This window comes from Rhinolophus sinicus, linkage group LG12 (assembly GCF_036562045.2).
Source record: "Rhinolophus sinicus isolate RSC01 linkage group LG12, ASM3656204v1, whole genome shotgun sequence".
In the NCBI taxonomy this organism is placed as follows: Eukaryota; Metazoa; Chordata; class Mammalia; order Chiroptera; family Rhinolophidae; genus Rhinolophus; species Rhinolophus sinicus.
The window spans coordinates 51,177,850-51,199,000 of record NC_133761.1 but is presented as its reverse complement, the minus strand read 5'-3'; the positions used below and the strand labels follow the sequence as shown (position 1 = coordinate 51,199,000).

Here is a 21,151-nt window from a genome sequence, read left to right as displayed (position 1 = left end):
GACTTTTTTTTTCAATTATAGTTGACACTGAACATCATTTTTTAAAGATGGAAGGTGAAAGTGGTTATAAAAAGCACGTGGCAAGTGGGAAAATGCTGGGGTAGTATAATTGGCTTGGGATGAACTGCCTATTTGAACCATTTGAAAATGTGACAGCCTATTCAGTAACGCTGAGGTACAGGGACAACTCTCTTCAAGAAAGCCCATGGAAGAGGAGTGCTAGCTAAAGCTGCAGAACCGCGCCCCAGCGAAGGGATTCTTTAAGACAAGTGTTTGATGCCAAGTGTATGTCAATGAGTAGAATTCTATCTTCAAAGGACTTGAGTAGGAAAAACCCGCCCTGTGGGTCTCCTTTCCCTCCTGTGTGTCTCCTTTACTGTCACACAAAACACTTCACTTCTGACACTTCTGGTCACCAAATGTGTGGGGTTTTTCCCACACCAAGCAGTTCTCTGTGACATCAGGGGGCTGTCCTACAATTTGACTCAAACCTACCTGGAGATAGCACCAGAGCAGTCCCACGAGACCGCTCCCACCCCACTTCAGATGCCAATCGCAAGTCCAGGTTGTCAACTGTGCTTCTGACTGATTGGCTGTAAAGCTGAGCTTCCCATGACCACCTCTTTGGGTTTGCTTAATTTGCTAGAGCGGCTGACAGAACTCAGGGAAATACTTAAGTTTACTAGTTTATTAACTGACATGACAGCGGATACGGATGAACAGCCAGATGAAGCGATATATAGGGTGAGGCCTGGAAGGGTCCCAAGCACAGGAGCTACTGTCCTCATGGAGTTGGGTGTGTCACCCTCCTTGTACATAGAGATGTTCACCCACCTGGAAGCTCTCCAAACCCCATATTGTGGGATTTGATGGAGCTTCCTCACGTAGTTACGATCAACTCCATTTCTAGCCCCTCTTTCCTCTCTAAGAATTCCAAACAGCTAATCATGGCTTGCTTTTCCTGGTGACAGACTCCACACAGAAACCATCCAGGAGCCCACCTCCTAGAGTCACCTCATTAGAACAAAAGAGGCTTCTAGTGCTCTTATCACTTGGGAATTTACAAGGGTTTTAGGAGGCTTGTGTCAGGACTGGGATCAAAGCTCAAATACCAGAACGAGAGATGCTTCTGGTACTTTTATCAGTTAAGAAATTATAAGGGTTTTAGGGGCTCTGTGCCAGGAACCAGGGGCAGAGCCCCATCCATAGGTTTTCTATTATCTCGCAGGGGTACGTCAGTGCACAGGAAATGGAGAGGTGCCCTGCACAGAGGAGTCCAGGGACGAGACGTCAGACAAGGTGTTAATTCTGGTCACCTCTGCAGCATTTCTGGAACTGACTTGTAACGTATATCTTACCTTACCCTAAAAGGATTGTAAAATTTATAAAATCATGTATCATACCATATTTAAAAAAAAAGAAGAAATAAGGAAAAGGGAAAATGAGGGTCAAGCAGCTAAATGAACAAACACAGAGGAAGAAAGCTTGAGATGAGACACACAACCATTTTGTTTCCCAATCCAGTGGAAATTCCAAAAAATGATGAAGAACAAGTTCTCATGGCTGAATAATTAAGTAGAGTCTTGCTTTTCAGCACATTTAAGAAATTTAAAAACCAAAGTAAATGAACTATCTGTGGTAAGTAGAAAGCAATTAATTATAGCCATTCATACTAATAGAAATGAGTCTGGAATATAGGCAAATATGAATTAAGTGTTCCTATGTGTGTATAAGGGATAGTCTATGTAAAAAATAGAAACTCAAGCAAATACTAGGTGGAAAATGTTCACAAGAAATCATTTGTATAAATTTTAAAGGGTTTATGATAGTGTGGATATCCACATTTTAAAATAATAATAATAATAACAATAATACCTAGATATATTTTCCATCTCAACAGTGCCTCACTTTCACTCTCAAGACAGCCACATATTTCCAGTATGTCACGTTGGCTGTTAAAAGTGCATTCTAAAGTGTGCCATCTTCAAAAGCTACTCATTATTATTATTATTATGACTTGTGATCATTAGATAGATGCAGGTTGTACACATTTGGAGTCCAAGTTCCGTTCTTTCACATAGCTCCCTGTGAGCAGACCTGGGTATCTGTAAAGTACATACTGCACATACTGAAATGACCCTCCTGCTGAAGGTCTTCCTGCCTATCCAGTTTCAATCAGAGCCGTGATATCACTGCTCAGTTTTATCTTTAAACCATTAATAAGCAATCTGAGCAATGGCATCTAATCGATTTAAAAGTACCCCACCCAGTGTGTGCTTGAGAGCACACACTAGAAACTAGAAACTAGGTGTCAATGGTAATAAATTCACTGAATGATGAAATGTTTTATCAAAATTATAATTTATACCTATAAATACGAAGTAGAAGTATGGGAATTTCTCTAAAGTGGGAATTAAGCATGAAAGTAGGTGTCAAGCAGGAATGAAGGGTTAATACGGGGGTAATGGTACGGCGTCTCAGCTGTGAGCAAAGGAAAGTGACATGTCTCCATGGATTACAGCATACAGCCTTGGTATCTAACTGTCACACAAAAGGAAACTGTAAGGTGGTTATTACTGCTATGACATGCTGTATTTGTGTCATATTTCATAGGTTTCCAAAGACTTTTAAATATATAATCTTATCTTATTATTACAAAAACCCTGTGAGATAAGCATAATACCCTTCCAGGGAGTATGTGATATACCCTAGATAGACCTAAGGCCTACACTATTATTTTGGCCACTTAAACCTGGCCAAATCCTTCCCTCTCAGCTTCCCTTACCCGTATCTTTCCTTCACACCTTAGCTTTTAGCATATCACATTGCTTCAATCAGGAATAACATACTCTGTGAAAGCATCAGCAATAAAAAACAACCTCAGAAGAAATAAAGCGTGACCTCTTGTGTCGCACCATTTTATGACCATATATTTTTAAATGTAGAATAAGATTACATTCTTTGGTTTTGACATTCATAATAAAAGAGTATTACAAAGAAGAGGTAGAATTATAATTAAGTAAATTCTAAAAATGATCAAATACAGATAGAACCTTCTAAAAAAGAAATGGCTAATCTTTTCCATATTTTGTTCTTTTTTTTATATTTGGTAACAGTTGCAAAGTAAATTCTGCAAACTATTTCCTCACTCACATTTTTCAAGTGAATAATAAACTTAAAAGTCAGGAATCCATCTGCCATAGAAGTGTGTCTTCTTCAGCCAGAATAGTCAGAGGGAAGGTAGTTTCTGTTCCTGCTTTACTCTGTTAGCATGCCCTGCTCAAACTCTGTCCAAAACATACACTACTAAAGTGACACTGTAAAGTTAAAACATAGTTACAAAAATAATGCTTTCGTAAGGCTGCAAATGTTGATACTTACCAAAGGGGACATTTTTCGTCTTCTTGATGGAGATACCTCACTTTCCTTAGCTGCTTGTTGGTGCAACAAAGCTTTGAGTTGATTCACTATAAGACAAAAGCAATGGGTTTATTAGCCATGTTTGAGATCCATGGTTTATTTATCATCACCCATCCATCTAACAAATACTATTTAAGCACATATTATACATCAAGAACTGTGCTATTGGCGGGATTCAAAGATAAAGATGAGAAAATCTCTACCACTTAAGAGCTAAGAATTCACTGGGCAAGAGTGATATACTACAGATGTACAACAATATAATTATAGGTAGACCTAGAGCCATACATTGGGCTCCAAGAAGAGACAACACCTAATCGTGCCTGTTTTCACAGAGGAGACAACACTGTAAAGGACGAACAGGAGATCACTAAGCAGAAAAGGGTGAGGAAAATTCCAGCAGGAGGCATGGCACATGGAAAAGCATAGGAGCACAGCCAGACTGTAGGTCTGATTAGAGCCTGGCTTGCAAGATGGATGGTTGGGAGCAGGATAGAAAAATGAAGCTGGCGAGGTAGCCATCGTGAAGAAATATTGCTACGACATTACTAAGAATTTTGGGCTTGAGCATTTTAGGCATTGAGAAGCCAGAGGAAAAAAAAATGAAGCAAGGGAATTATGGTAGCTGCTTTGTGTTTCAGGAATAAAATCCTAACAGTCGAGTGGAGGAGAGACTGCTGTCATGACTGGATGGAGTGGAAAGAGTCCCCATGTGTCACCTAGGTTGGGACTGACGCTCACACTCACCCGCGTGGCTGTGCTGTAGCTCATGCCAGGCAGTGCCAGCGTCTTCATTTCCTTCATCGGGGCTGAAAGAAGGATCCTGCGCATCTTCCCCAACAGTGACCGCACCTTCTTTCAGGGCGCATTTCAGGTGGAGAATGCTTCGATTCGCACGTTCTGCAAAAGTATGATGAAAGTGAGGCCAGTGACATCTGGGTGACCCCATGGACACTTACTCAAGGCAGTTTCTAAAGGAGAAGCAATCATTCCGATATTTAATGAAAAAATGTAGAGTTCTGTTTCTAGCTTGCTGAGGAACACGCTGGAGGAAGTGAGAGAAGAGTAAGATCACGGGTTAGAGGTTAGACTTGCTGGGCTCTAAGGTCCCTGACACCTTGGTGGTGAATAGTCACCAGCTAGAGGACCATCAACCAGGAGGATCGAATAGATGAGCTCCTGGCCTATCCACCCGCTCAAACAATAACCAACAGGGGAAGCGCTCTCCCTCCCGTCAATGTCTAAGGCTCTGTTACTTCACCTGGGACACTGGGGTGGGAAGGCAGAACCCACAAGAGGGACTCTACCACATCGAGCTCCGGCCCAGCGAAGACTCCTCATCCCTGGGGGCCTGAGGTCCCTCCCCCACCAGGAGACATCCAACTGCCTGGCCTAGATTTTATCAAAATTTGAATAACTAATGTGCTTCTGGCGGCAGCCTCCGTAGTACAGCCCTTCATCAGTCCACACTACATCTCATGCAGAAACTCTTGGTGAGCGCAACTGACTATCCCGAGAATTGAAGCTTGAACTCACCAGCACATACTTAATATAAACAGCCTAAATGAGCATGTCTGTAAGGCATTAACCAACAGCACGCAGTGGAAGTTACACCAGGCCAGAACAGGCCTCACCTCTGCTTCCTCCTTCTTAGGATGATTGTTTTGGGGAGCTCTAAGCCACTAAGCAGGAAGTCTGGCTACCCTGCTGGAGGTACAGTGAAGAGGCCATGTGTAAAGGAAAGGCCTTGAGACCACATGGAGAAGGAGCAAAACCCAGCTCTGCCCACAGCCCAGTAGAACCTCCATGGCATGAAAGACAGTGGAAGACCTGCCAGCTGAGTCCAGTCCACAAACCTGTGAGAGATACTAACATGCTTTTAGTTGTTGCTTTCAGCCACCAAATTTTGGGGTACTTTGCTATGTAGCAATAGATAACTGAAATAATTATTCAGGAAAACACTAACCCCAAAACGTTTTCAGCAAAGGATCCAACTCTTACATTAATAACAGAACTATGTTATGACACTAGTGATGACATGATTAATAATTCTACCCACCTTATGGATATTTTTATATGAATAACAACTGGAGAACTAGGCAATCAAATGGTAATTTCATTCATTAAGGTCCAGTTAATTTTTCAGGTTTAAGCTTCTTATTGTTTCTTCTAATCTTATGATTAAATTCACTAGTTCCAATCAAGAAAACAATACATATAACACAAAATTTTCCTGTATTAGAGCTGGGACCCAGATTTCAGTCACCATTTTCAAATTTTGACATCTGTGTTTGAAAGTTAATTTTTAATGCATGAATTTACCATATATATGTTTATATATCATAGAAATTTATGTTAGAAAAAGATGAATTCCCACACAAGTTCATGTACAGCTAATATCTAACTATTTCAAATGGATTCAATCTAAACCATTCTAAGTTCTTCAGAGGAGCTGGTACTTTCCCTACATAAAAGCAACTCAAAACAATGATGGCAGTGAAGTTCTTACTCTCCTCTGACTGAGGCCCTTCTTCGATAATTTAGACCTATTTCTTCCTATGTCCTCAGGAGCAAAAGCTCCCATTCCTTGCGACCTAAATGGGAACCCTAAGAAAGCAACAAACACCTACATTTTCATTACCAATCACCCCTGGGAGTATATTTATAACATATATCCTATAGCACCTTGTAAAACAGATTCCATTTTCTCTAAGCTCATTCATTTCAATGGAATAGAAAAAATAACCATAACTTAGTAGAAGAAAATATACCCTAAAATATACTCTATATTACAAAATAGCTAATGTAGGCTCTTCACTTACAGAAACTCATTTTCTACCTTGATTAAACAAAAGAGAACCAGTCTTTTAGGTCAGGGTTCAATGCTAACAGAATGAAATTCTATTACTCATTTACACAAGAGACCCAGTGAATTTATCGCTACATTTTTCTCCATACCAATCCTATTTCCTCGAACAGGAATTTGGTGCTGATTACTAACCTAGCCTGGCCTCCTCTTACTCATCATGAGTTTAAGAAAAAGTCCAGAGAAGATGCATTCCTGATTTTAGCAAAATAAGCAACAGCAATAGTTTCCCAATAACTCAGTATTTTCTAAAAAGACTTGTTAATGGAAAAGGAAAATCAAAGTGTTACCTGATAAGCAATTTAGTTCACAGAGCTTTAGATTTATGCACTCAAATCTATGAAGAAAGCACCACTTAGCTTTATTGCATCCATTAGAAAGGAAACAGGGTTTGACTAACATTAAAAGTTAGCTCATGGAGCTATCAAATGACTTCACCTTGCAGACAAAGGATAATTATTTATTTATACCTAATCTGACCAAAATTTAATAAGCTATATTAGGAAAAGTAAAGAATATATGAAAACATTTGCATAGATGAAAATCCCAATTGGTAGAGTTCTCTCATCAGATTACAATGATGGCAGAGTTTGATGAGCCCATTTAATCCCTTTTCTAATGTTCTGTTTAATCCTTTAAAATGTATAACAAAGATGATGTGTTAAATTGCACTAGGAAAATAGTATTATGTGAAATACAGAGATATTGAATTCAACAGCTCCCTCAAAGAAAAGGGATACACACGGCTTGAGGTTTTTTTTGCAACCAATGACTTCACTTACTAGGATCAGAGAGGAAGAGAAAGAATTTGCAAGAACTGTGTCCTAAAACTAAAACCAAGAAGTAAGTGATATTTTTAAGTCATTTCAAAACATGTATTATACACTTAACAGACAGATATAGTTAATCCTAAAGAAGAATAAAGCTCAGTTGATTTAAGACAAAGAAACCCCATTGCTCTCAAACAGGAGCCATTGCAACTGAAGTTCCCCATAATCCTTAGTGAGAACATTCGTCCCCAGACGCAGTTACCTGCTGCTTGCACATGAGGAAACCAGATCAGATAGAATGTTCCAGTTATTTCCTATCCCACTGGGAATGGGCAAAGCTTTAACTGCCTATAACCGAGAGACAGAAGGAAAGAATACTCATTTCCTCTTCTCCCTTGAGAGGACAGAAAGGGGTGTTTCACAATGCATCCTGCTTTTTTCTCTCCAGCACCAACTATGAGCTGAATATAAACTGAATTATGAATACAAATACAAATAGGACTTCTGGGTCCCACAAAATCACATGAACATGTGTAAGTAAATAATTTTTCTGCTAGTCCACTATCCAAACATCAACCAGTACAAGGAGCACTGAAAAGGTTACTGAGCTGCTGACTGCTGACAATTTAAGTCTGTCTTATCCAGTTTCCCCACTTCTAACTCTCAGCTCACCGTGGGGCCTCTCTCCATCAAGAGGTTTTTGAACAAAAGGCAAATATATCCCAGGCTAGGAAGGATCAGCACTTATACACATACTGTGAATTATTAATTTCTACATTCCCCATCTGTACTAGGAGATGGGAAGGAGAATTATCCTGGTGACAGGGAGGAGAACCACACCCTGGGAAGCGCCCAGCTGTCTCTGAGAAAACATGCAATCAGCCAGACCTCCCTAGGCTGAGATCCGAGAGGCACCATGGTTCTCAAAACAAGCTTAGACCAAGGCAGACAAGCAGAAAAATGAGACCACAGTGAGATAAGAGCTACATGGGTTTGGCCACACTTGACTGGGCCTCAGCCTCGTTCAGAAGATTGCTGTCCCTGTTTACTAGGGGACTGACAGGTAGTACGACCAAGATAAAAACAGCATAATCCAAAGTCAGGCAAAGCCAGTTTTGAAAACGGCAATGACAGTAGTGAAAGAGATTAAAAGTAGTAAACAGAAACTAAAAAAATCTCAAAGAAAATGCTACCCTAAGACTCTTAAGAGCTGACAAATGTGCTCAAGTCGTTGGCGCCAGGAGTGAAAGATAATCCGAACAAGAATGTAAACATCTTAAGAAAGCAGTGTCTGGAAGATCATCAATGATGTATGGGTGCTGGCAAATCAAGGAGATTGGCTAGATGCATTATGAGGGATACACCTGGTATTTTTTTGGCACCAACTGGGAGGACTTATGCACCTGTCACTTTCCATTGATAAAGACGTAATCCTAGCCAGACTGGCAGAAGCCAGGCAAAATCACCAGCTAATACAATCTGAATCCTTAATTATAATTATTCTCAAGTATGATTCTGGAAGAGCAAGGGCTATGAGCTAAGCCTTGCTACTTTGGGAACATGGTTTCTCCACCGCGGCACTATTGACCTGTGAACCTGATTATTCTTTGTTTTCAGGGGCTGTGTTGTACATGGTTAGCAAGCATCCCTGCCTTTACCCACTAGGGGCCAGGAGCACTTGCTCCCTCTCTTCAGTGTGACAAACAAAAATGTCTCTAGACATTACCAACTGAAGAAAAATCGCCCTGGTTGAGGACCACTGGTCTAGATCAATTAAAGAAGACATCCAGTGTTTAGTCTTGGGGACTTTGCCTCAAACCTACCCCATTACTGCATTTTAATTGCAGCCACCTTTTGAGGAAAAGCGGGTAGGGCAGTGAGCTCCTCTGGCACAGCAGTGGTGCTGGAGTGCTTCAAAGCCAGCTGTCAAGAGAAGGTGTTACATCTAGATCCACTGGAATCAAGAACTTGGAATTCACCTTCAACTTCATTTCATGTCAAGGCCTAACACATGAAACAATAGTTATGCTCTAAGACCATTATTTTTTCAGAGCTACTGTTGGTTATCATGCTTTTAAATAGTCCAGGGGGCTTTGATGAACCCACCAAACTCAAGGTTGCTTTGGCAAGTGCACTTCAAGCTTTCTCTACCTTTTGACCCTGAAAGCAGCATCATTAAGTGAAAACGTAAAACACCTTAACACAAACCAATTAAATGCTCAGAGCATAAGTTTTTTAAACATCCCAAGATAGAATATAATCATTGTCAGTATCTCAATCTAAATCTATTTTTCTGTCCAAGAACATGTGAAAATGCCCTTACAGTTTCGTAACACTGAACTATTGTTTGGTTGTAGATGATTCCACGGGTCACTAGTTACTTGTAAATCACCCTTTTTTGGTGGTTCAGTCCTGTCTTTTGCTTATTTTAGGGAAGGAAACCTGGAATTCTACTTGCTTTCTCTTATTCTGGTAAAAGAAATAATCATAAAAGTTAAAACTACTAAGAAAAGCCATATGAGTAGATAAGCAAAAAAATGAACTCAGATATTTACAAGTTGTTATCTGCATTACCAATCCTTATTTATTAATAGCCAAACCATACCAGTTCTTTAAATTTTAGAAAACAATGATGGTTCAGTCTGCACTGAAATAACAAAATAATTTTGTCATTTCATAACGAATGTTTCCAAAGGCTTTATTATATGGTTGCCTCTTTTGGTGCCAATGAGAGTAATAACAAAACAAACAAATAAGCAAACGTTAGCTGTGGAGAATGTGTGTGTGTGTATACCATGTTTCCCCAAAAATAAGACCTAGCTGGACCATCAGCTCTAATGTGTCCTTTGGAGCAAAAATTAATATAAGGCCTGGTCTTATTTTAATATAAGACCAGGTCTAATGTAATATAATATAATATAATATAATATAATATAATATAATATAATACCAGGTCTTATATTAATTTTTGCTCCAAAAAACACATTAGAGCTGATGGTCCAGCTAGGTCTTATTTTTCGAGGAAAACATGGTGTATATATATGTATATACATATATACATACTTATATATATGTATATACATATACTGTATATGGCAAAGAATATAAAAAGTATTCAGGAAACATTTAAGCAAAAAAATAAGAAAAGGAAGAGTAGGAGGAATTGCAGAAGGAGGAGAGAGGGGGAGAGAAAAGAAGGAAAAGAAGAAGAAACACAAATTTGATGAGTAAAACTGAGAAAAAGAAGAACTTTTGCTTAAGTTACACACGTTTTGTAAGTGTGTCAAAGGTCCACATGATATCACTGCTGGATAATTCAGTGACCAAATTATTGGCTAGTAAGATTAATGCAGGCCTTCTACAGATGTGAGCCCTTCCCTGGGAGGAAAAGCACTCTTTGTAGGCTCTGCAGAGATGTGTCAATCACATACAAGTAAAATATAGAACATCAACATTATCTTCGGTTTTCTCAAATTAGATCAATTTACAAAGAAAAGGATCACCCCCAAATTACATATTTTATTCCCTTTTTTCAACCTTTTGCTTTCTATGAACTAGTTCCATTCCTTACTCTTATTTTTATTAGATAAAAACATAACCTTTATCATTCACATGGTCCAACCCAGTGTTGATGGAAGAGACATTAGAGATCCAGGGGTCTGAGAGTGACACCTGGGTGACGACCAGGCTCTCACGTGTGTCTTGCTTGGCCAGCACAGTGTGGGAAGAAGGGAGAAGAAAAACAGGGAAAAAGGAAAAGAGGGCGGGTGCAAGAAACTGGACTGTTTTCAGAAAAAGCATCAACTGCCCAGTTTGGCCACACGCCTCACCATTCCCTAGTGCCTTCCAGTGACTCATTCACACATGCTGTCATCTGTTTGCCTCCTAAATGCAATAATTCCCAAATCTAGTCCAAACTTTATTTTACAGATGAAGACCAAGAATCCAAGAGCAGTTTATTTGTTTGCCTGAGGTGACCGATGGTTATCAGCAAAGCAACTGTAAGCGTTCAGCGACCTGGCTCCTAGTTCCACATTCTCTTCTCCATCATATTTGTCCATAAATTCAGTCTAGAGCCTGAAACACCGAAATGCTGAAGTGGAAAGGGTGAACCAGGATAGAAAATGTGTATGGAAAATAAATGATGTATTCCTGGCACTGTACAAGTTTGTTTCATATTTCTTTATGCCCACCCAACCAAAGGTAGCGAGGTGAATAGGTGAGTCATGTATTCAGGTCTTGATAAAACTGTATTCATAGCTAACACTGTAGCAATAGACTAGACATGATTCTGTTATTAAGGCTGGGACATTGCATTTCTAGCAAGTTCTCTCCTTCTAATACCATATCCCTACATTCCAGTGTACAGAACTTGAACAGCCTGGATTGCCCATTATTCTGGTTTTTCTAACCCTTTCTTGGCTACAAACTGCTTTATTTTATACCTCACGGCCTTGTACAAGGATGTGTTGAATGTAAATTAGAGGAGGGGCATTTGCTTTTCTCCCCAGTTATCAATATAGTTCTCAGCCATTCTGCAGGTCTTGAAATACAGTTGCCTGCAGAATGAATGAACACCTAACCATACTGCCAGGAGACCTTCCAAGTCACTTCCGGTTCTATGTTAAGCTCTGTGACTCTCAGCATACTTGGAATATGCTCACTTATTACCCCACTGGAAACTTTCATATCATCTACAGTGTAGGGATAATATTACAGATTTGTGGGGCAATGAGGTCTTTCAATTTTTATGTCAGAACTCTAACTTTGAAGGAATGTCATTAAACCTGCCCAATTTCTTGCAGTGGGGGCATAGACAACCAAAAGCAGGAGATATCCTTACAGGGGGCAAACAATGAATGTATCTGAAAAGTGTAAGGGAAAGGAGGAGAGGTGAGGGTGGAGTGTGAAAACGGGCTCCCTATTTCCATGGCTGCCCGGGGATCATCAGAGTCAAGGAGAGGCAAGACGTCCACTCAGGTTTTAAAAGCAAGAAAGTGAACTTTGACTCCGCTGTCACATCAGAATTTCAAATTCTTAATATACTATAATACCGAAAATTATATTTAAAGTGAAGAAATGAGGCAAAGCTATAAAAAATGGAAACTTGTGAAAGCATTTTACATTTTTATGTGGTTACTTGCTGTCTGAATATAAATGAAGGGATACAAATAATGATTACAGAAAACCAGAGGAGTAACCTGTGAGGAAAGACCATAAATGCTTATCAGCCTTTTCTCTAAGCAAGAATGAGGCAAGACATTTTGGGGAAGTAATGGCAGATAGACAAAACCAAACAAACCAACAAAACAAAGCAAAAAACTTTAAATTGCATTTTGTCTGATTGTATAGAACACAATTTCAAGTTATTAGCCACAAACACTCAAAATGAAGTTCTACCTATAAAATAATGCCACCATACTTTGTTCTGAAACACAAATGTTGACTTTAAAAGGAATTATCCTACTTAAAAGGGGGTAATTTATATGTATAAAGTGAAGAACTTCTGACTGTGCCTCCCTTCAGAGTTAGCTTTGTTTTGTTTCCATCCATGAGCTGTTATATAAACTAAATAAATGTAAAAATAAACAATGTTACTAAATAAATAATAAAATAAGTCCTGGAAACCCATGAAAACTCAGGTTCCATTTCTTGATTCATTGTTAAAACGATCACTAAACTTTTTTTTTTAAAGTTAACTTTTTTCTCTGCTTTGTCTGCTCTTGATTATAAATGTTTTCACTATCACATTGTTAGCACACTAAATTTAAAACTTATTTTAAAATGTATTAGCTTTGAATAAAGACTCTTCACTTTGTAATTACTGAAAGCATTAGCATGGGTATTAAACATAGTAGTACTCTAAGGTTAGTTGAAATTAACAATTGCATCAAAATGCCTAATATTAAATGGCCCCTAATACTTACATAAAAGTTCAAAATAAGGTCAAAGAAGGAAGAACATTAAGAGATACTTACAATGGAAAACAAAAATTTTTTGCCAACCTCAAAAATTAAACAGAATCACTCACATTATCATTGTGCACAGTATTTTTCTTGCTTTCAAATGAAAGTTAGAAGTGGTTATTTCTGCATCTAAAAGTTCTGGAAACATCACTAGGATGATGAAGATATTCATTAAGACCAATTATTTTACTCTTGCAGTTTGAATACTCACAATGTTGACAGTTTGTAACACTGCTGACAGGTGGGAACAATACATAATAACTCTTACAAAATCTAGAGTCACTTGAAAATAAACTTTCTAATCTTTTTGAAAAGTCTTCCCTTTGTTGCAGGTACCAATTATAAATAGCAGCTAACATTTAATTAGTGCTTCTTGTATGCCAACCACTGATCTTTACCCTTATTTTCTTTCCTAGTAATCTGTAATTATTTTGTTTATTGTCTTTCTCCTCCACGAATCCAGAGGCTCCAAGGGGACAGGGACTTTGTCTAGTTCCTTATGTATCTCCAGGACCTAGTATGCCTAACACACAGTAGGCATTCAATTAATAAGTGAGTCAGTGTTCTAAATACTTTAAATAATTTTTTAAAACTGTTGGTCATGACCTAGAGGGTTAAGAAAATGCAACAGAAGAGAAAATAGAGTGCATTACATTTAGTATTTTTTAATGAAACTTTTCTTTTAGTTTATGTATTTGTCCCATATAAAATGTATTTTTACTGATGAGTGACAGTAAAAAGAAAAAAAAAGTCTCAAAATTACTGCTTTACATGGATTATTTCATTTGCTTCTCACAACAACCCTGTAGATGACACCATAACTTCCACTTTAAAATAACAGAACTGGAGCTGCCCAGTTGGTGAATGCATCCATGTGCTGGCATGGCAATGCACCCAAAGAGGGCTTCCACAACGTAAGGGTTCAGACCCCCAAGACTACCTCCACTTCATATGCCAGTCATGAGTCCCAGGTTATCAATAGTACTTCTGACTGATTGGCTATAAATTCAAAAGGTTCCTACAACCCCCTCCTTGGCTCTATTGTTTATTAAAATGACTCACAGAACTCAGGAAATCACTTTATTTACTATTACTGGTTCATTATAAAGGGGTACAAACCAAGAACAGCCACATGGAAGAGATGCATAGGTGAGATATGGGGATGGGGTGCAGAGCTTCCAAGCCTTCTCTGGGTGCACCGCCATCCCAGCGCATGGATGGGTTCACCAACTGGGAAGCTCTCTGAACCCTGTTGTTTGGAGGGTATTATGGAGGTTTCATTACATAAATACGACTGATTAGATCATTGGCCATTAGTGATTAACGCAATCTCCACATTCTCCCCTCCATGGAGATTAGGGAATGGGGCTGAAAGTTCCAACCCTGTAATTATGGCTGTGTCTTTCTAGTGACCAGCCCCAATCCTGAAGCTGTCTAGGGGCTCCCAGACACCAGTCATCTCATTACATACAAAGACACTTTTATATGAATGAAACTTGAAGGCATATGCTAAGTAAAATAAGCCAGATATCAAAGAAAAAATATTGTATGATTTCACTTAGATGAGGTACCTAGAATAGGCAAATTGATAGAGACAGAAAGTAAAATAGAGGTTTACAGGAGCTAGAAAGAAGGGGAAATGGGGGGGGGGGGGAACAGAACTAAGGTTTTTAAATGTTATATATGTCCAAGGTGACAGAGTATGAACTTCAGTTCTATGGATACTCACTCATATGGTGCCATACTAAAAAAAATCTGAATTAACTAAATATGGTTTCAGTAAGTAATAGTAATTGTGACAGGATTCATAAAGAAAAATATAGGCTTTTAAGACAGGCCTGACTGAATTTAACACCTGGCTCTGCCACTAAGCAGCTGTGTGGGCTTTGTCCTAATTTAAGGTCTTTGCACCTCCATTAATTTCCCCATGTGTAAAATAGGGATATTCATAAGGTTGTTTTAAGTTTTAAATGATATAATGTATGTAAATAGCCTAGAGCACTAAATAGAGCTGTTGTGATTAAAATAATTATTAGTGCTTTCTTTTCCTGGTCCAATAAATCATTCAATCCACTACACCATACTGTGAATGTGTAATAGTGTGTAGCAGGAACTCATTAAAGAGCAAAGTATGGGAAATGTGCAAAAGTGGCATAGAGCCGTTCAAGAGGTTCTGCTGGCGCTGAGTGAGAAAGATGCTAAATCAAGATCAGAGAGTTGGTTCAGGTAGCTAAGGGAACTAGGGAAACACTAATGGTTAACAGTGAAAACACAAACGATCTCATTCTTCCTCAAAAACATCCTTCAACAGCAACATCCATCTTCTTCCTCTGCATCCCGGCTGGGGCCGAACCCAGGTGAGAGGAAACACACCTAGTCAGCTCCCGCCCACTAGGCCCTGGTACCAAGGGGCACGGAGGTTCGGAGCAACTCACCCCGGAGACTCCGTCGATAATGCCCCAGAATCTCCTCCAGGGTAGAGTTCTCCGGGGACTTCGCCATGTACAGACTCGGAATGGGAGTTACGTGGGGAAGAGTCCAGTGTTCTCCCCTCCCAGAACAGGAGGCCTTAGCGCCCTGGGTGGACCCGCCAGCTTCCTGCCGCTGCTGTCAATGGGGAGCATGGAACCCCGGGCCGGGCTCGCGGGGGCTCTTCCCACCTACTAGCCCTCTTGGTGGATGACGGGAGTTGTGGTTCTCAGACTCCGAGCCTGCAGTGTCCAAGTTTCTGAGAGCCCTTCTAACTACACTACAATTCCCAGAGGGCACTGCGCTCCCAGAGTCAGCTCAGGCCGTTTGGTTGCCGGATCCGGTTGCCAAGAGACTGCTCGGAAGCTCCGCCCTTTTCCTGATTTAGTCCTGCCTTCATCCCATCCTGCTGTTTGGACCACCCAAAATGACAGAAAGGGCTCGCAGAAGGCCTTGACTCTTCTAAGCAATTTGCTAATATGCAGTCGATGCTTGAAGATTTTCAAGGACGCAAATAACAAGCTCAACACTCTTCAGCCACGACATGTGCCAAAACAGACGAATACATTCTCAAGAGAAATACGCTCTAAATATTCCAAAGAGCCTAGATTGTGAAAGGCGGCTGACACTACAAATCCTAGCATGCCCAGCCACCCGACCTCCACTTGGGGTTGGCGCACTGCCCGCTGGGAACGGTAGTCCTTGTTGGTAGCCGTCCCTGCTAATGTTGGGGTCCTCCTCATTGTTCAAGCTGGTCTTTGAGGCACGCCTGCGCAGTAGGCAGCTGTAAAAACCTGCGGCGAGACCCTCTGCTCAGCCCCTTTTCATTGTCTGTTTTTGGCGCCTGCGCAGTAAGAGATCGTTGGGACTGAGCCTGGAAGGGGGTAGGGCCGGGCTCCTCGCCCTTTCCCCAAGCGCCTGCGCATTAGGCGGCCGCTCTTTGCCGTTACCGCTATGTGTGGGGCGTGTGTGGAATAACGTTAGTGCCCAGCGGAGCTGAGGGGCCGGGAGCTCGATCACAGCGGCCGGGACGACGACGACAGCGGCAACGACGACGACAGTGTGGGGGGAGGACGGCGTGCGAGAGACTCACGGGACGCGACGCGCCCCGCCTCCCCCGTCCGGTCCCTCTCTCCGCGGTGAGGGGTAAGTGATGCGCTCAACTGCTGGGTTAGGCGCTGCCGATCCCGTCGCGGCCACTTTTCCACATCCTCCTCCTTGGGTTTGCAGCGGGGGCTCGGGCCGCGATCTGCGGCGGGGCTAGGGTGCGGGGCCGGGCGGGGCCGGGGGCGCTTCCCGGATGCTCCTCGCGGCGCCGCCACCCCCACGCACCGGCCGGGGGCTCGGCCGGGCGGGCCCTCGTCTCCCCACCCTCACCCCACCCCACCCCCACCCGCCGGCCCTTCGGTGCTGCGGCCGCGGCTTTGCCGGCCCGTGGCCGCCGCCGCCTCTTCGCCGGAACGTACGGAATCATTTCAGCTCGCTCCGGGCTTTGTGCAGCCCTCCCCCATGCGCCGTGGCAGCGCGAGGGGCGCGGAGGGAATGGCCGCGCTGTGGCTGGGGAAGTGCTTTTTCCCCGGCTGGGAGCAGCTCACAGCGCCGATCCTTTTTTGTGGTTGGTTCTGGGCTGTGGGGTGGTTGGCGGAGGTCAGGCGAGGAGCCTTTCGGACGCGCTCGGAGGGCGTGGAAGAGGTGGTGTCACGCACCCTGCCAGGCGACCGGACCCCGCGTGAGCTTTGGCTCCGGAGTCAACCCCCGGGAGGAGAGAGTGGCTTCCTGTCGGTTTCATTGTCCTGAGATTCAGACGTGGGGTGTGGGTACGGTTCCCTTCGTTTTATTCCCCAAGGGGGGAAATTGAGCGCGGCTGCTGAACACTGGGCGGGAAGACGTGGGATTTGTAGAATCTCTGTTTTTCGGTGTTCAGCAGACTGTTGTTTATTTATTTGAAGAATGAAAGCTCCTGGAAGACACGGACAGTGCCCGTGCAAGCATTGCCAAAGTGATCAATATAAAATTGCTAGGTGACGATGAAGACTGGACTAGGAAGGGCCTGACGCCGAAGCTATTGTGTAGCAGGGAAGTGAAGCAGCAGAATTGTTTTTTCACTGGGTGGGTAAATGCATTCACGTTCCTACGGGAACAGATGAGGCTACGTCTTGCCGTTTTGTGTATTTAAGCAATCGAAGCAAACAAAAAACAGACCTGGTGCATTTCTGTTTCTGAATTTTATTCATGCTTGTATTCTCTTTGTGAAAATTCACTCCCGTTAGAGGGAAATGTGGGGAAGCAGATGCTACACTTGATTGAAGATGCATCTTTTAAAATGATTTGATCCTGAAGCTTCCAATGTTTCCAACCGTTTGCTGGTTTTAAAAGGAGGATGAAGCAGGGAGGGGAGGAGCAGGTGGAGGAATAATGTGAGAGGAGAGAGTTCCATTATGAATACAGTATCCAAGTCTTTACTGATAGAATCCTAGCTGGGCATGCTTCAAAGATTTATGACTTCAGCTCTGAAAATATTACATTGCAAGTTACAAACCATTTTGTATATTCTGCATTATTATTATTTTATTGAGTTATACGAGGGTTGCTTTTTGTTCTTCCTAACTTTATAGATATTGCATAGTTAGGGTCTTTTAAAACTGAAGAGTCTAAGTGCACTTGACAGAGACAGAGGAAGATAACTAAAATTTGGAAAGGTAACTGTCCGTCCAAGCCAAACTGCTAATGAAAGGCAAAGCCAAATAAAACCAAGGTCTGTGCTGCGGAGTGCTCTTTCCACTAGCCCCCTACCCTGTGGACATTTATGGAAAGCTGCTCAATGTCAAGTTCATTGACACCCCAGTTGTATTAATCTAATCCTTTTCTTTGTAAAGTAAAAGTAGTAATTCTACTGAAGTGAAACTTTAGTTTTATGAACTTGCTGTTATAGGAAAAGATACTATAACATGGGATTTTCATAAAAAGAGAAACTTGGGTTATTTTTCCCTACTACTTATTAGAAACCATATTTTAATGTTATTTCCTGATATTCAGAAGTAGTTTATAGTATGATCAGGTCTGTAAACTCTGTTAAAAATTGCCACATAACAAGAAACTATGAAGTCCATTTTTCTTCGATTAATGGATTATATTAAACGAGAATTTACCTTTTGAGAAATAACTTTGAACTTTTTATCAAAATTAAATTTGTTTTTTTATTGAGTTGATTTTGCCATAAAGTCCTTTCTTGTTCTTATAATTTTTATCCTACATTGCATTTTAATAGACTTTTAAAACAGAATTTATTAATGTTTCTCTTAATTTCAATTTACTTAAAAATAATCTGTAATTAAATTCAGTATGTGGAATTATGTTAAATCAAACTTAAAATATATTTTACTGGTAAATTTTGTGGTGTTCTAAAATGACTTTGTATGGAAATAACCATCTACATGTTTTTTTATCTTCCCATTAGAATGAAATTTATACTATAAAACATATAAATTATTATACATTATGCCTTTTGATACAAATATCAAGATGCTTTAAAAAGAATTCTCTGCATAGTGATTTGTTTTATTTGTTCCAAATATCAGGTTTTTGTTTCCTTTTATCACTGGAAAAAAATTTGTTTTATTGTTGCATCTGATAGTAATCAAATATTACTCATCTGGTACTGAATACTGTATATCTATAAAGTTGTCAACATGTTTTTAATTCAACAAAATGTATTTCTGAAAAATAATTTTTGCTATTTTAATTAGTGAGTAATGATTTTGTTCTTTTCTATGGTGAACACCAGCAGTGTTAAGCTATCCTAATAAATGTCTAACAGATAGCATGATACTAAGTTGCCAACTAAAATATCCGTACAGTTGCAAATTACACAGGAAGTATAACAAAAGAGCAATTACATACTATCTGAAAAATCCTTGGTGGATAAATAATACTGGCTGGAGCATTAAATGCTGGTGGGTTTCAGTAAGAAATGGGTTTCCTGTTATGAGGAGAAACCTCAGACCATCTTTATTTCATAAACTTTGGTTAATTACCAAGATTTCTAATACTCAGTTACCCTTGGTGGAATGGGTTTTAATTTATTTACTCATACATTTCTTGAGGGAAGTGCTCAGCAATGAGTTAGCCAGTATGAGCGATACAAGAGAATAAGCCAGTATGAGCGATACAAGAGAATAAGAAAACATCCATGTCTGGTAGTAGGGTTGATTAAACTGGATATATAGTCCAGTTAGTTGAAATAATTGTGCAACAGTGTGTGGCTATGTGTAGCGATACATATATATCCAAAATGTATAACATAGCTAACATGTACTGGAGGTAAAGCCTTTATGTCAAACAAAGGTAGAAAGGATACCAACAAAAAGGTTTAAGAAAACCTTACAGAAATTACATACAAATAGGGATTGTACAAAACATAGAAGTGGAAAAGAATCCCAAGCATACATTGCTTAGGTTTGAAAACAAAAAAATTAGACAGCAAAGAATGTCATTATTTAATACATTAGTAATTAACAAATAGTATAGAAAATATTACCTTTCGGGACATGATATTTGTTGAACAAATGGGTAATACCTGCCATGTATTAAGCACCTAGTATGTGCCAGACTATGTCTGTGTGTGTGTGTGTGTGTGTGTGTATAATTCATGCAGCAGTCTTGTAAGTAAGGTATTATTTTACACATTTAAAATTGAGAATATTTGAGACTCAGAGTTAGTGAATAATTTTGCCTTTGTGTCACACATTGCTAAGTGGTAGAACCTATAACTGAACCTTTGTCTTCTCAACTAAAGCTAAAATTCTTTCCACTCATGTTTTTTAGTAAGTTTAAAAGGCAACATTTATTCCCTTCTGATTCACAAAATTTTAGAATTACAGGAGACTTTAGTAGAAGTCATGTCATACAGTGTGCCACCTACTTCTAATATCTCTGGAGATCTTATTGAATCCAGCTTCTCCAAGAACAAGACTTCCATGAACAAATTGGCATAGGATGGCTTATTTAGCTTTTGAAAAGTATAGAAAGATCTTACTTACATAAGGACCCAGTCTTATATTATTGTAAAATAAGACCCAGTATTATACTATATTTTATATTATATTATACATTATACCCAGTCTCATATTGTAGTAAAATAAGACTGGGTCTTATATTAATTTTTGCTCCAAAAGACGCATTAGAGCTAGGTCTTATTTTCAGGGAAACATGGTAGTACCTGCTGAACTATGTATTACATAACTTCTTCCCATTGGTTGCAGTTCTGTCTTTATGAGTGAGCTACAGTAAGGTTCTTCTTAATATATTGGGTCTCTGCTAGGTTTTCTCCTTTCTAAATTAAATATTATAACCCCTATAACTTCATGTGACATGGTTTCCTTTACCTTTCTCATCTCTGTCAACTAAATTCAATCAATTTTGTCAATGCTATTTTTTTTTCTGATACGGTTTCCATATTTAATTCTGCAGTCATGGTCTGAATACAGTGTAGTGAAATTACCCCTTCCTTAATTCAAGCCATACGCTTGTGTTTACAATATAAAATTGTGTTAACTCTTTGAATAACAGTAATATCCTTGTCAGTTTTAAGCAAAAAATAAGAGAAAATGTTATATGGTTTTTCAAGTTATATTTATGCAATTCAGGGATTATTTTTTGAG

General features: G+C 40.1%; 2 protein-coding genes across 16 annotated transcripts in view; one reads left to right on the top strand and one right to left on the bottom strand.

Moving 5' to 3' along the window:
* Positions 1-15,879, bottom strand: part of SDCCAG8 (SHH signaling and ciliogenesis regulator SDCCAG8) — a 207,512-nt gene extending 191,633 nt beyond the window's left edge. For all 5 annotated transcript variants that reach the window (XR_002138627.2, XM_074316832.1, XM_019746823.2 and 2 more), the window contains exons 1-3: positions 15,458-15,879; positions 4,168-4,320; positions 3,382-3,467 (exon numbers count right to left, since the gene is read on the bottom strand). Coding sequence is in view for 4 of the 5 variants with exons in the window: in XM_074316832.1 (XP_074172933.1) it covers positions 3,382-3,467; positions 4,168-4,320; positions 15,458-15,524 (306 nt within the window). In the remaining variant the exon portion in view is untranslated. The remainder of the gene's footprint in view (positions 1-3,381; positions 3,468-4,167; positions 4,321-15,457) is intronic.
* Positions 15,880-16,497: 618 nt separating this feature from the next.
* Positions 16,498-21,151, top strand: part of CEP170 (centrosomal protein 170) — a 108,900-nt gene continuing 104,246 nt past the window's right edge. For all 11 annotated transcript variants that reach the window (XM_074316831.1, XM_019746818.2, XM_019746814.2 and 8 more), the window contains exon 1: positions 16,498-16,637. The gene's annotated coding sequence lies outside the window, so the exon portion shown is untranslated. The remainder of the gene's footprint in view (positions 16,638-21,151) is intronic.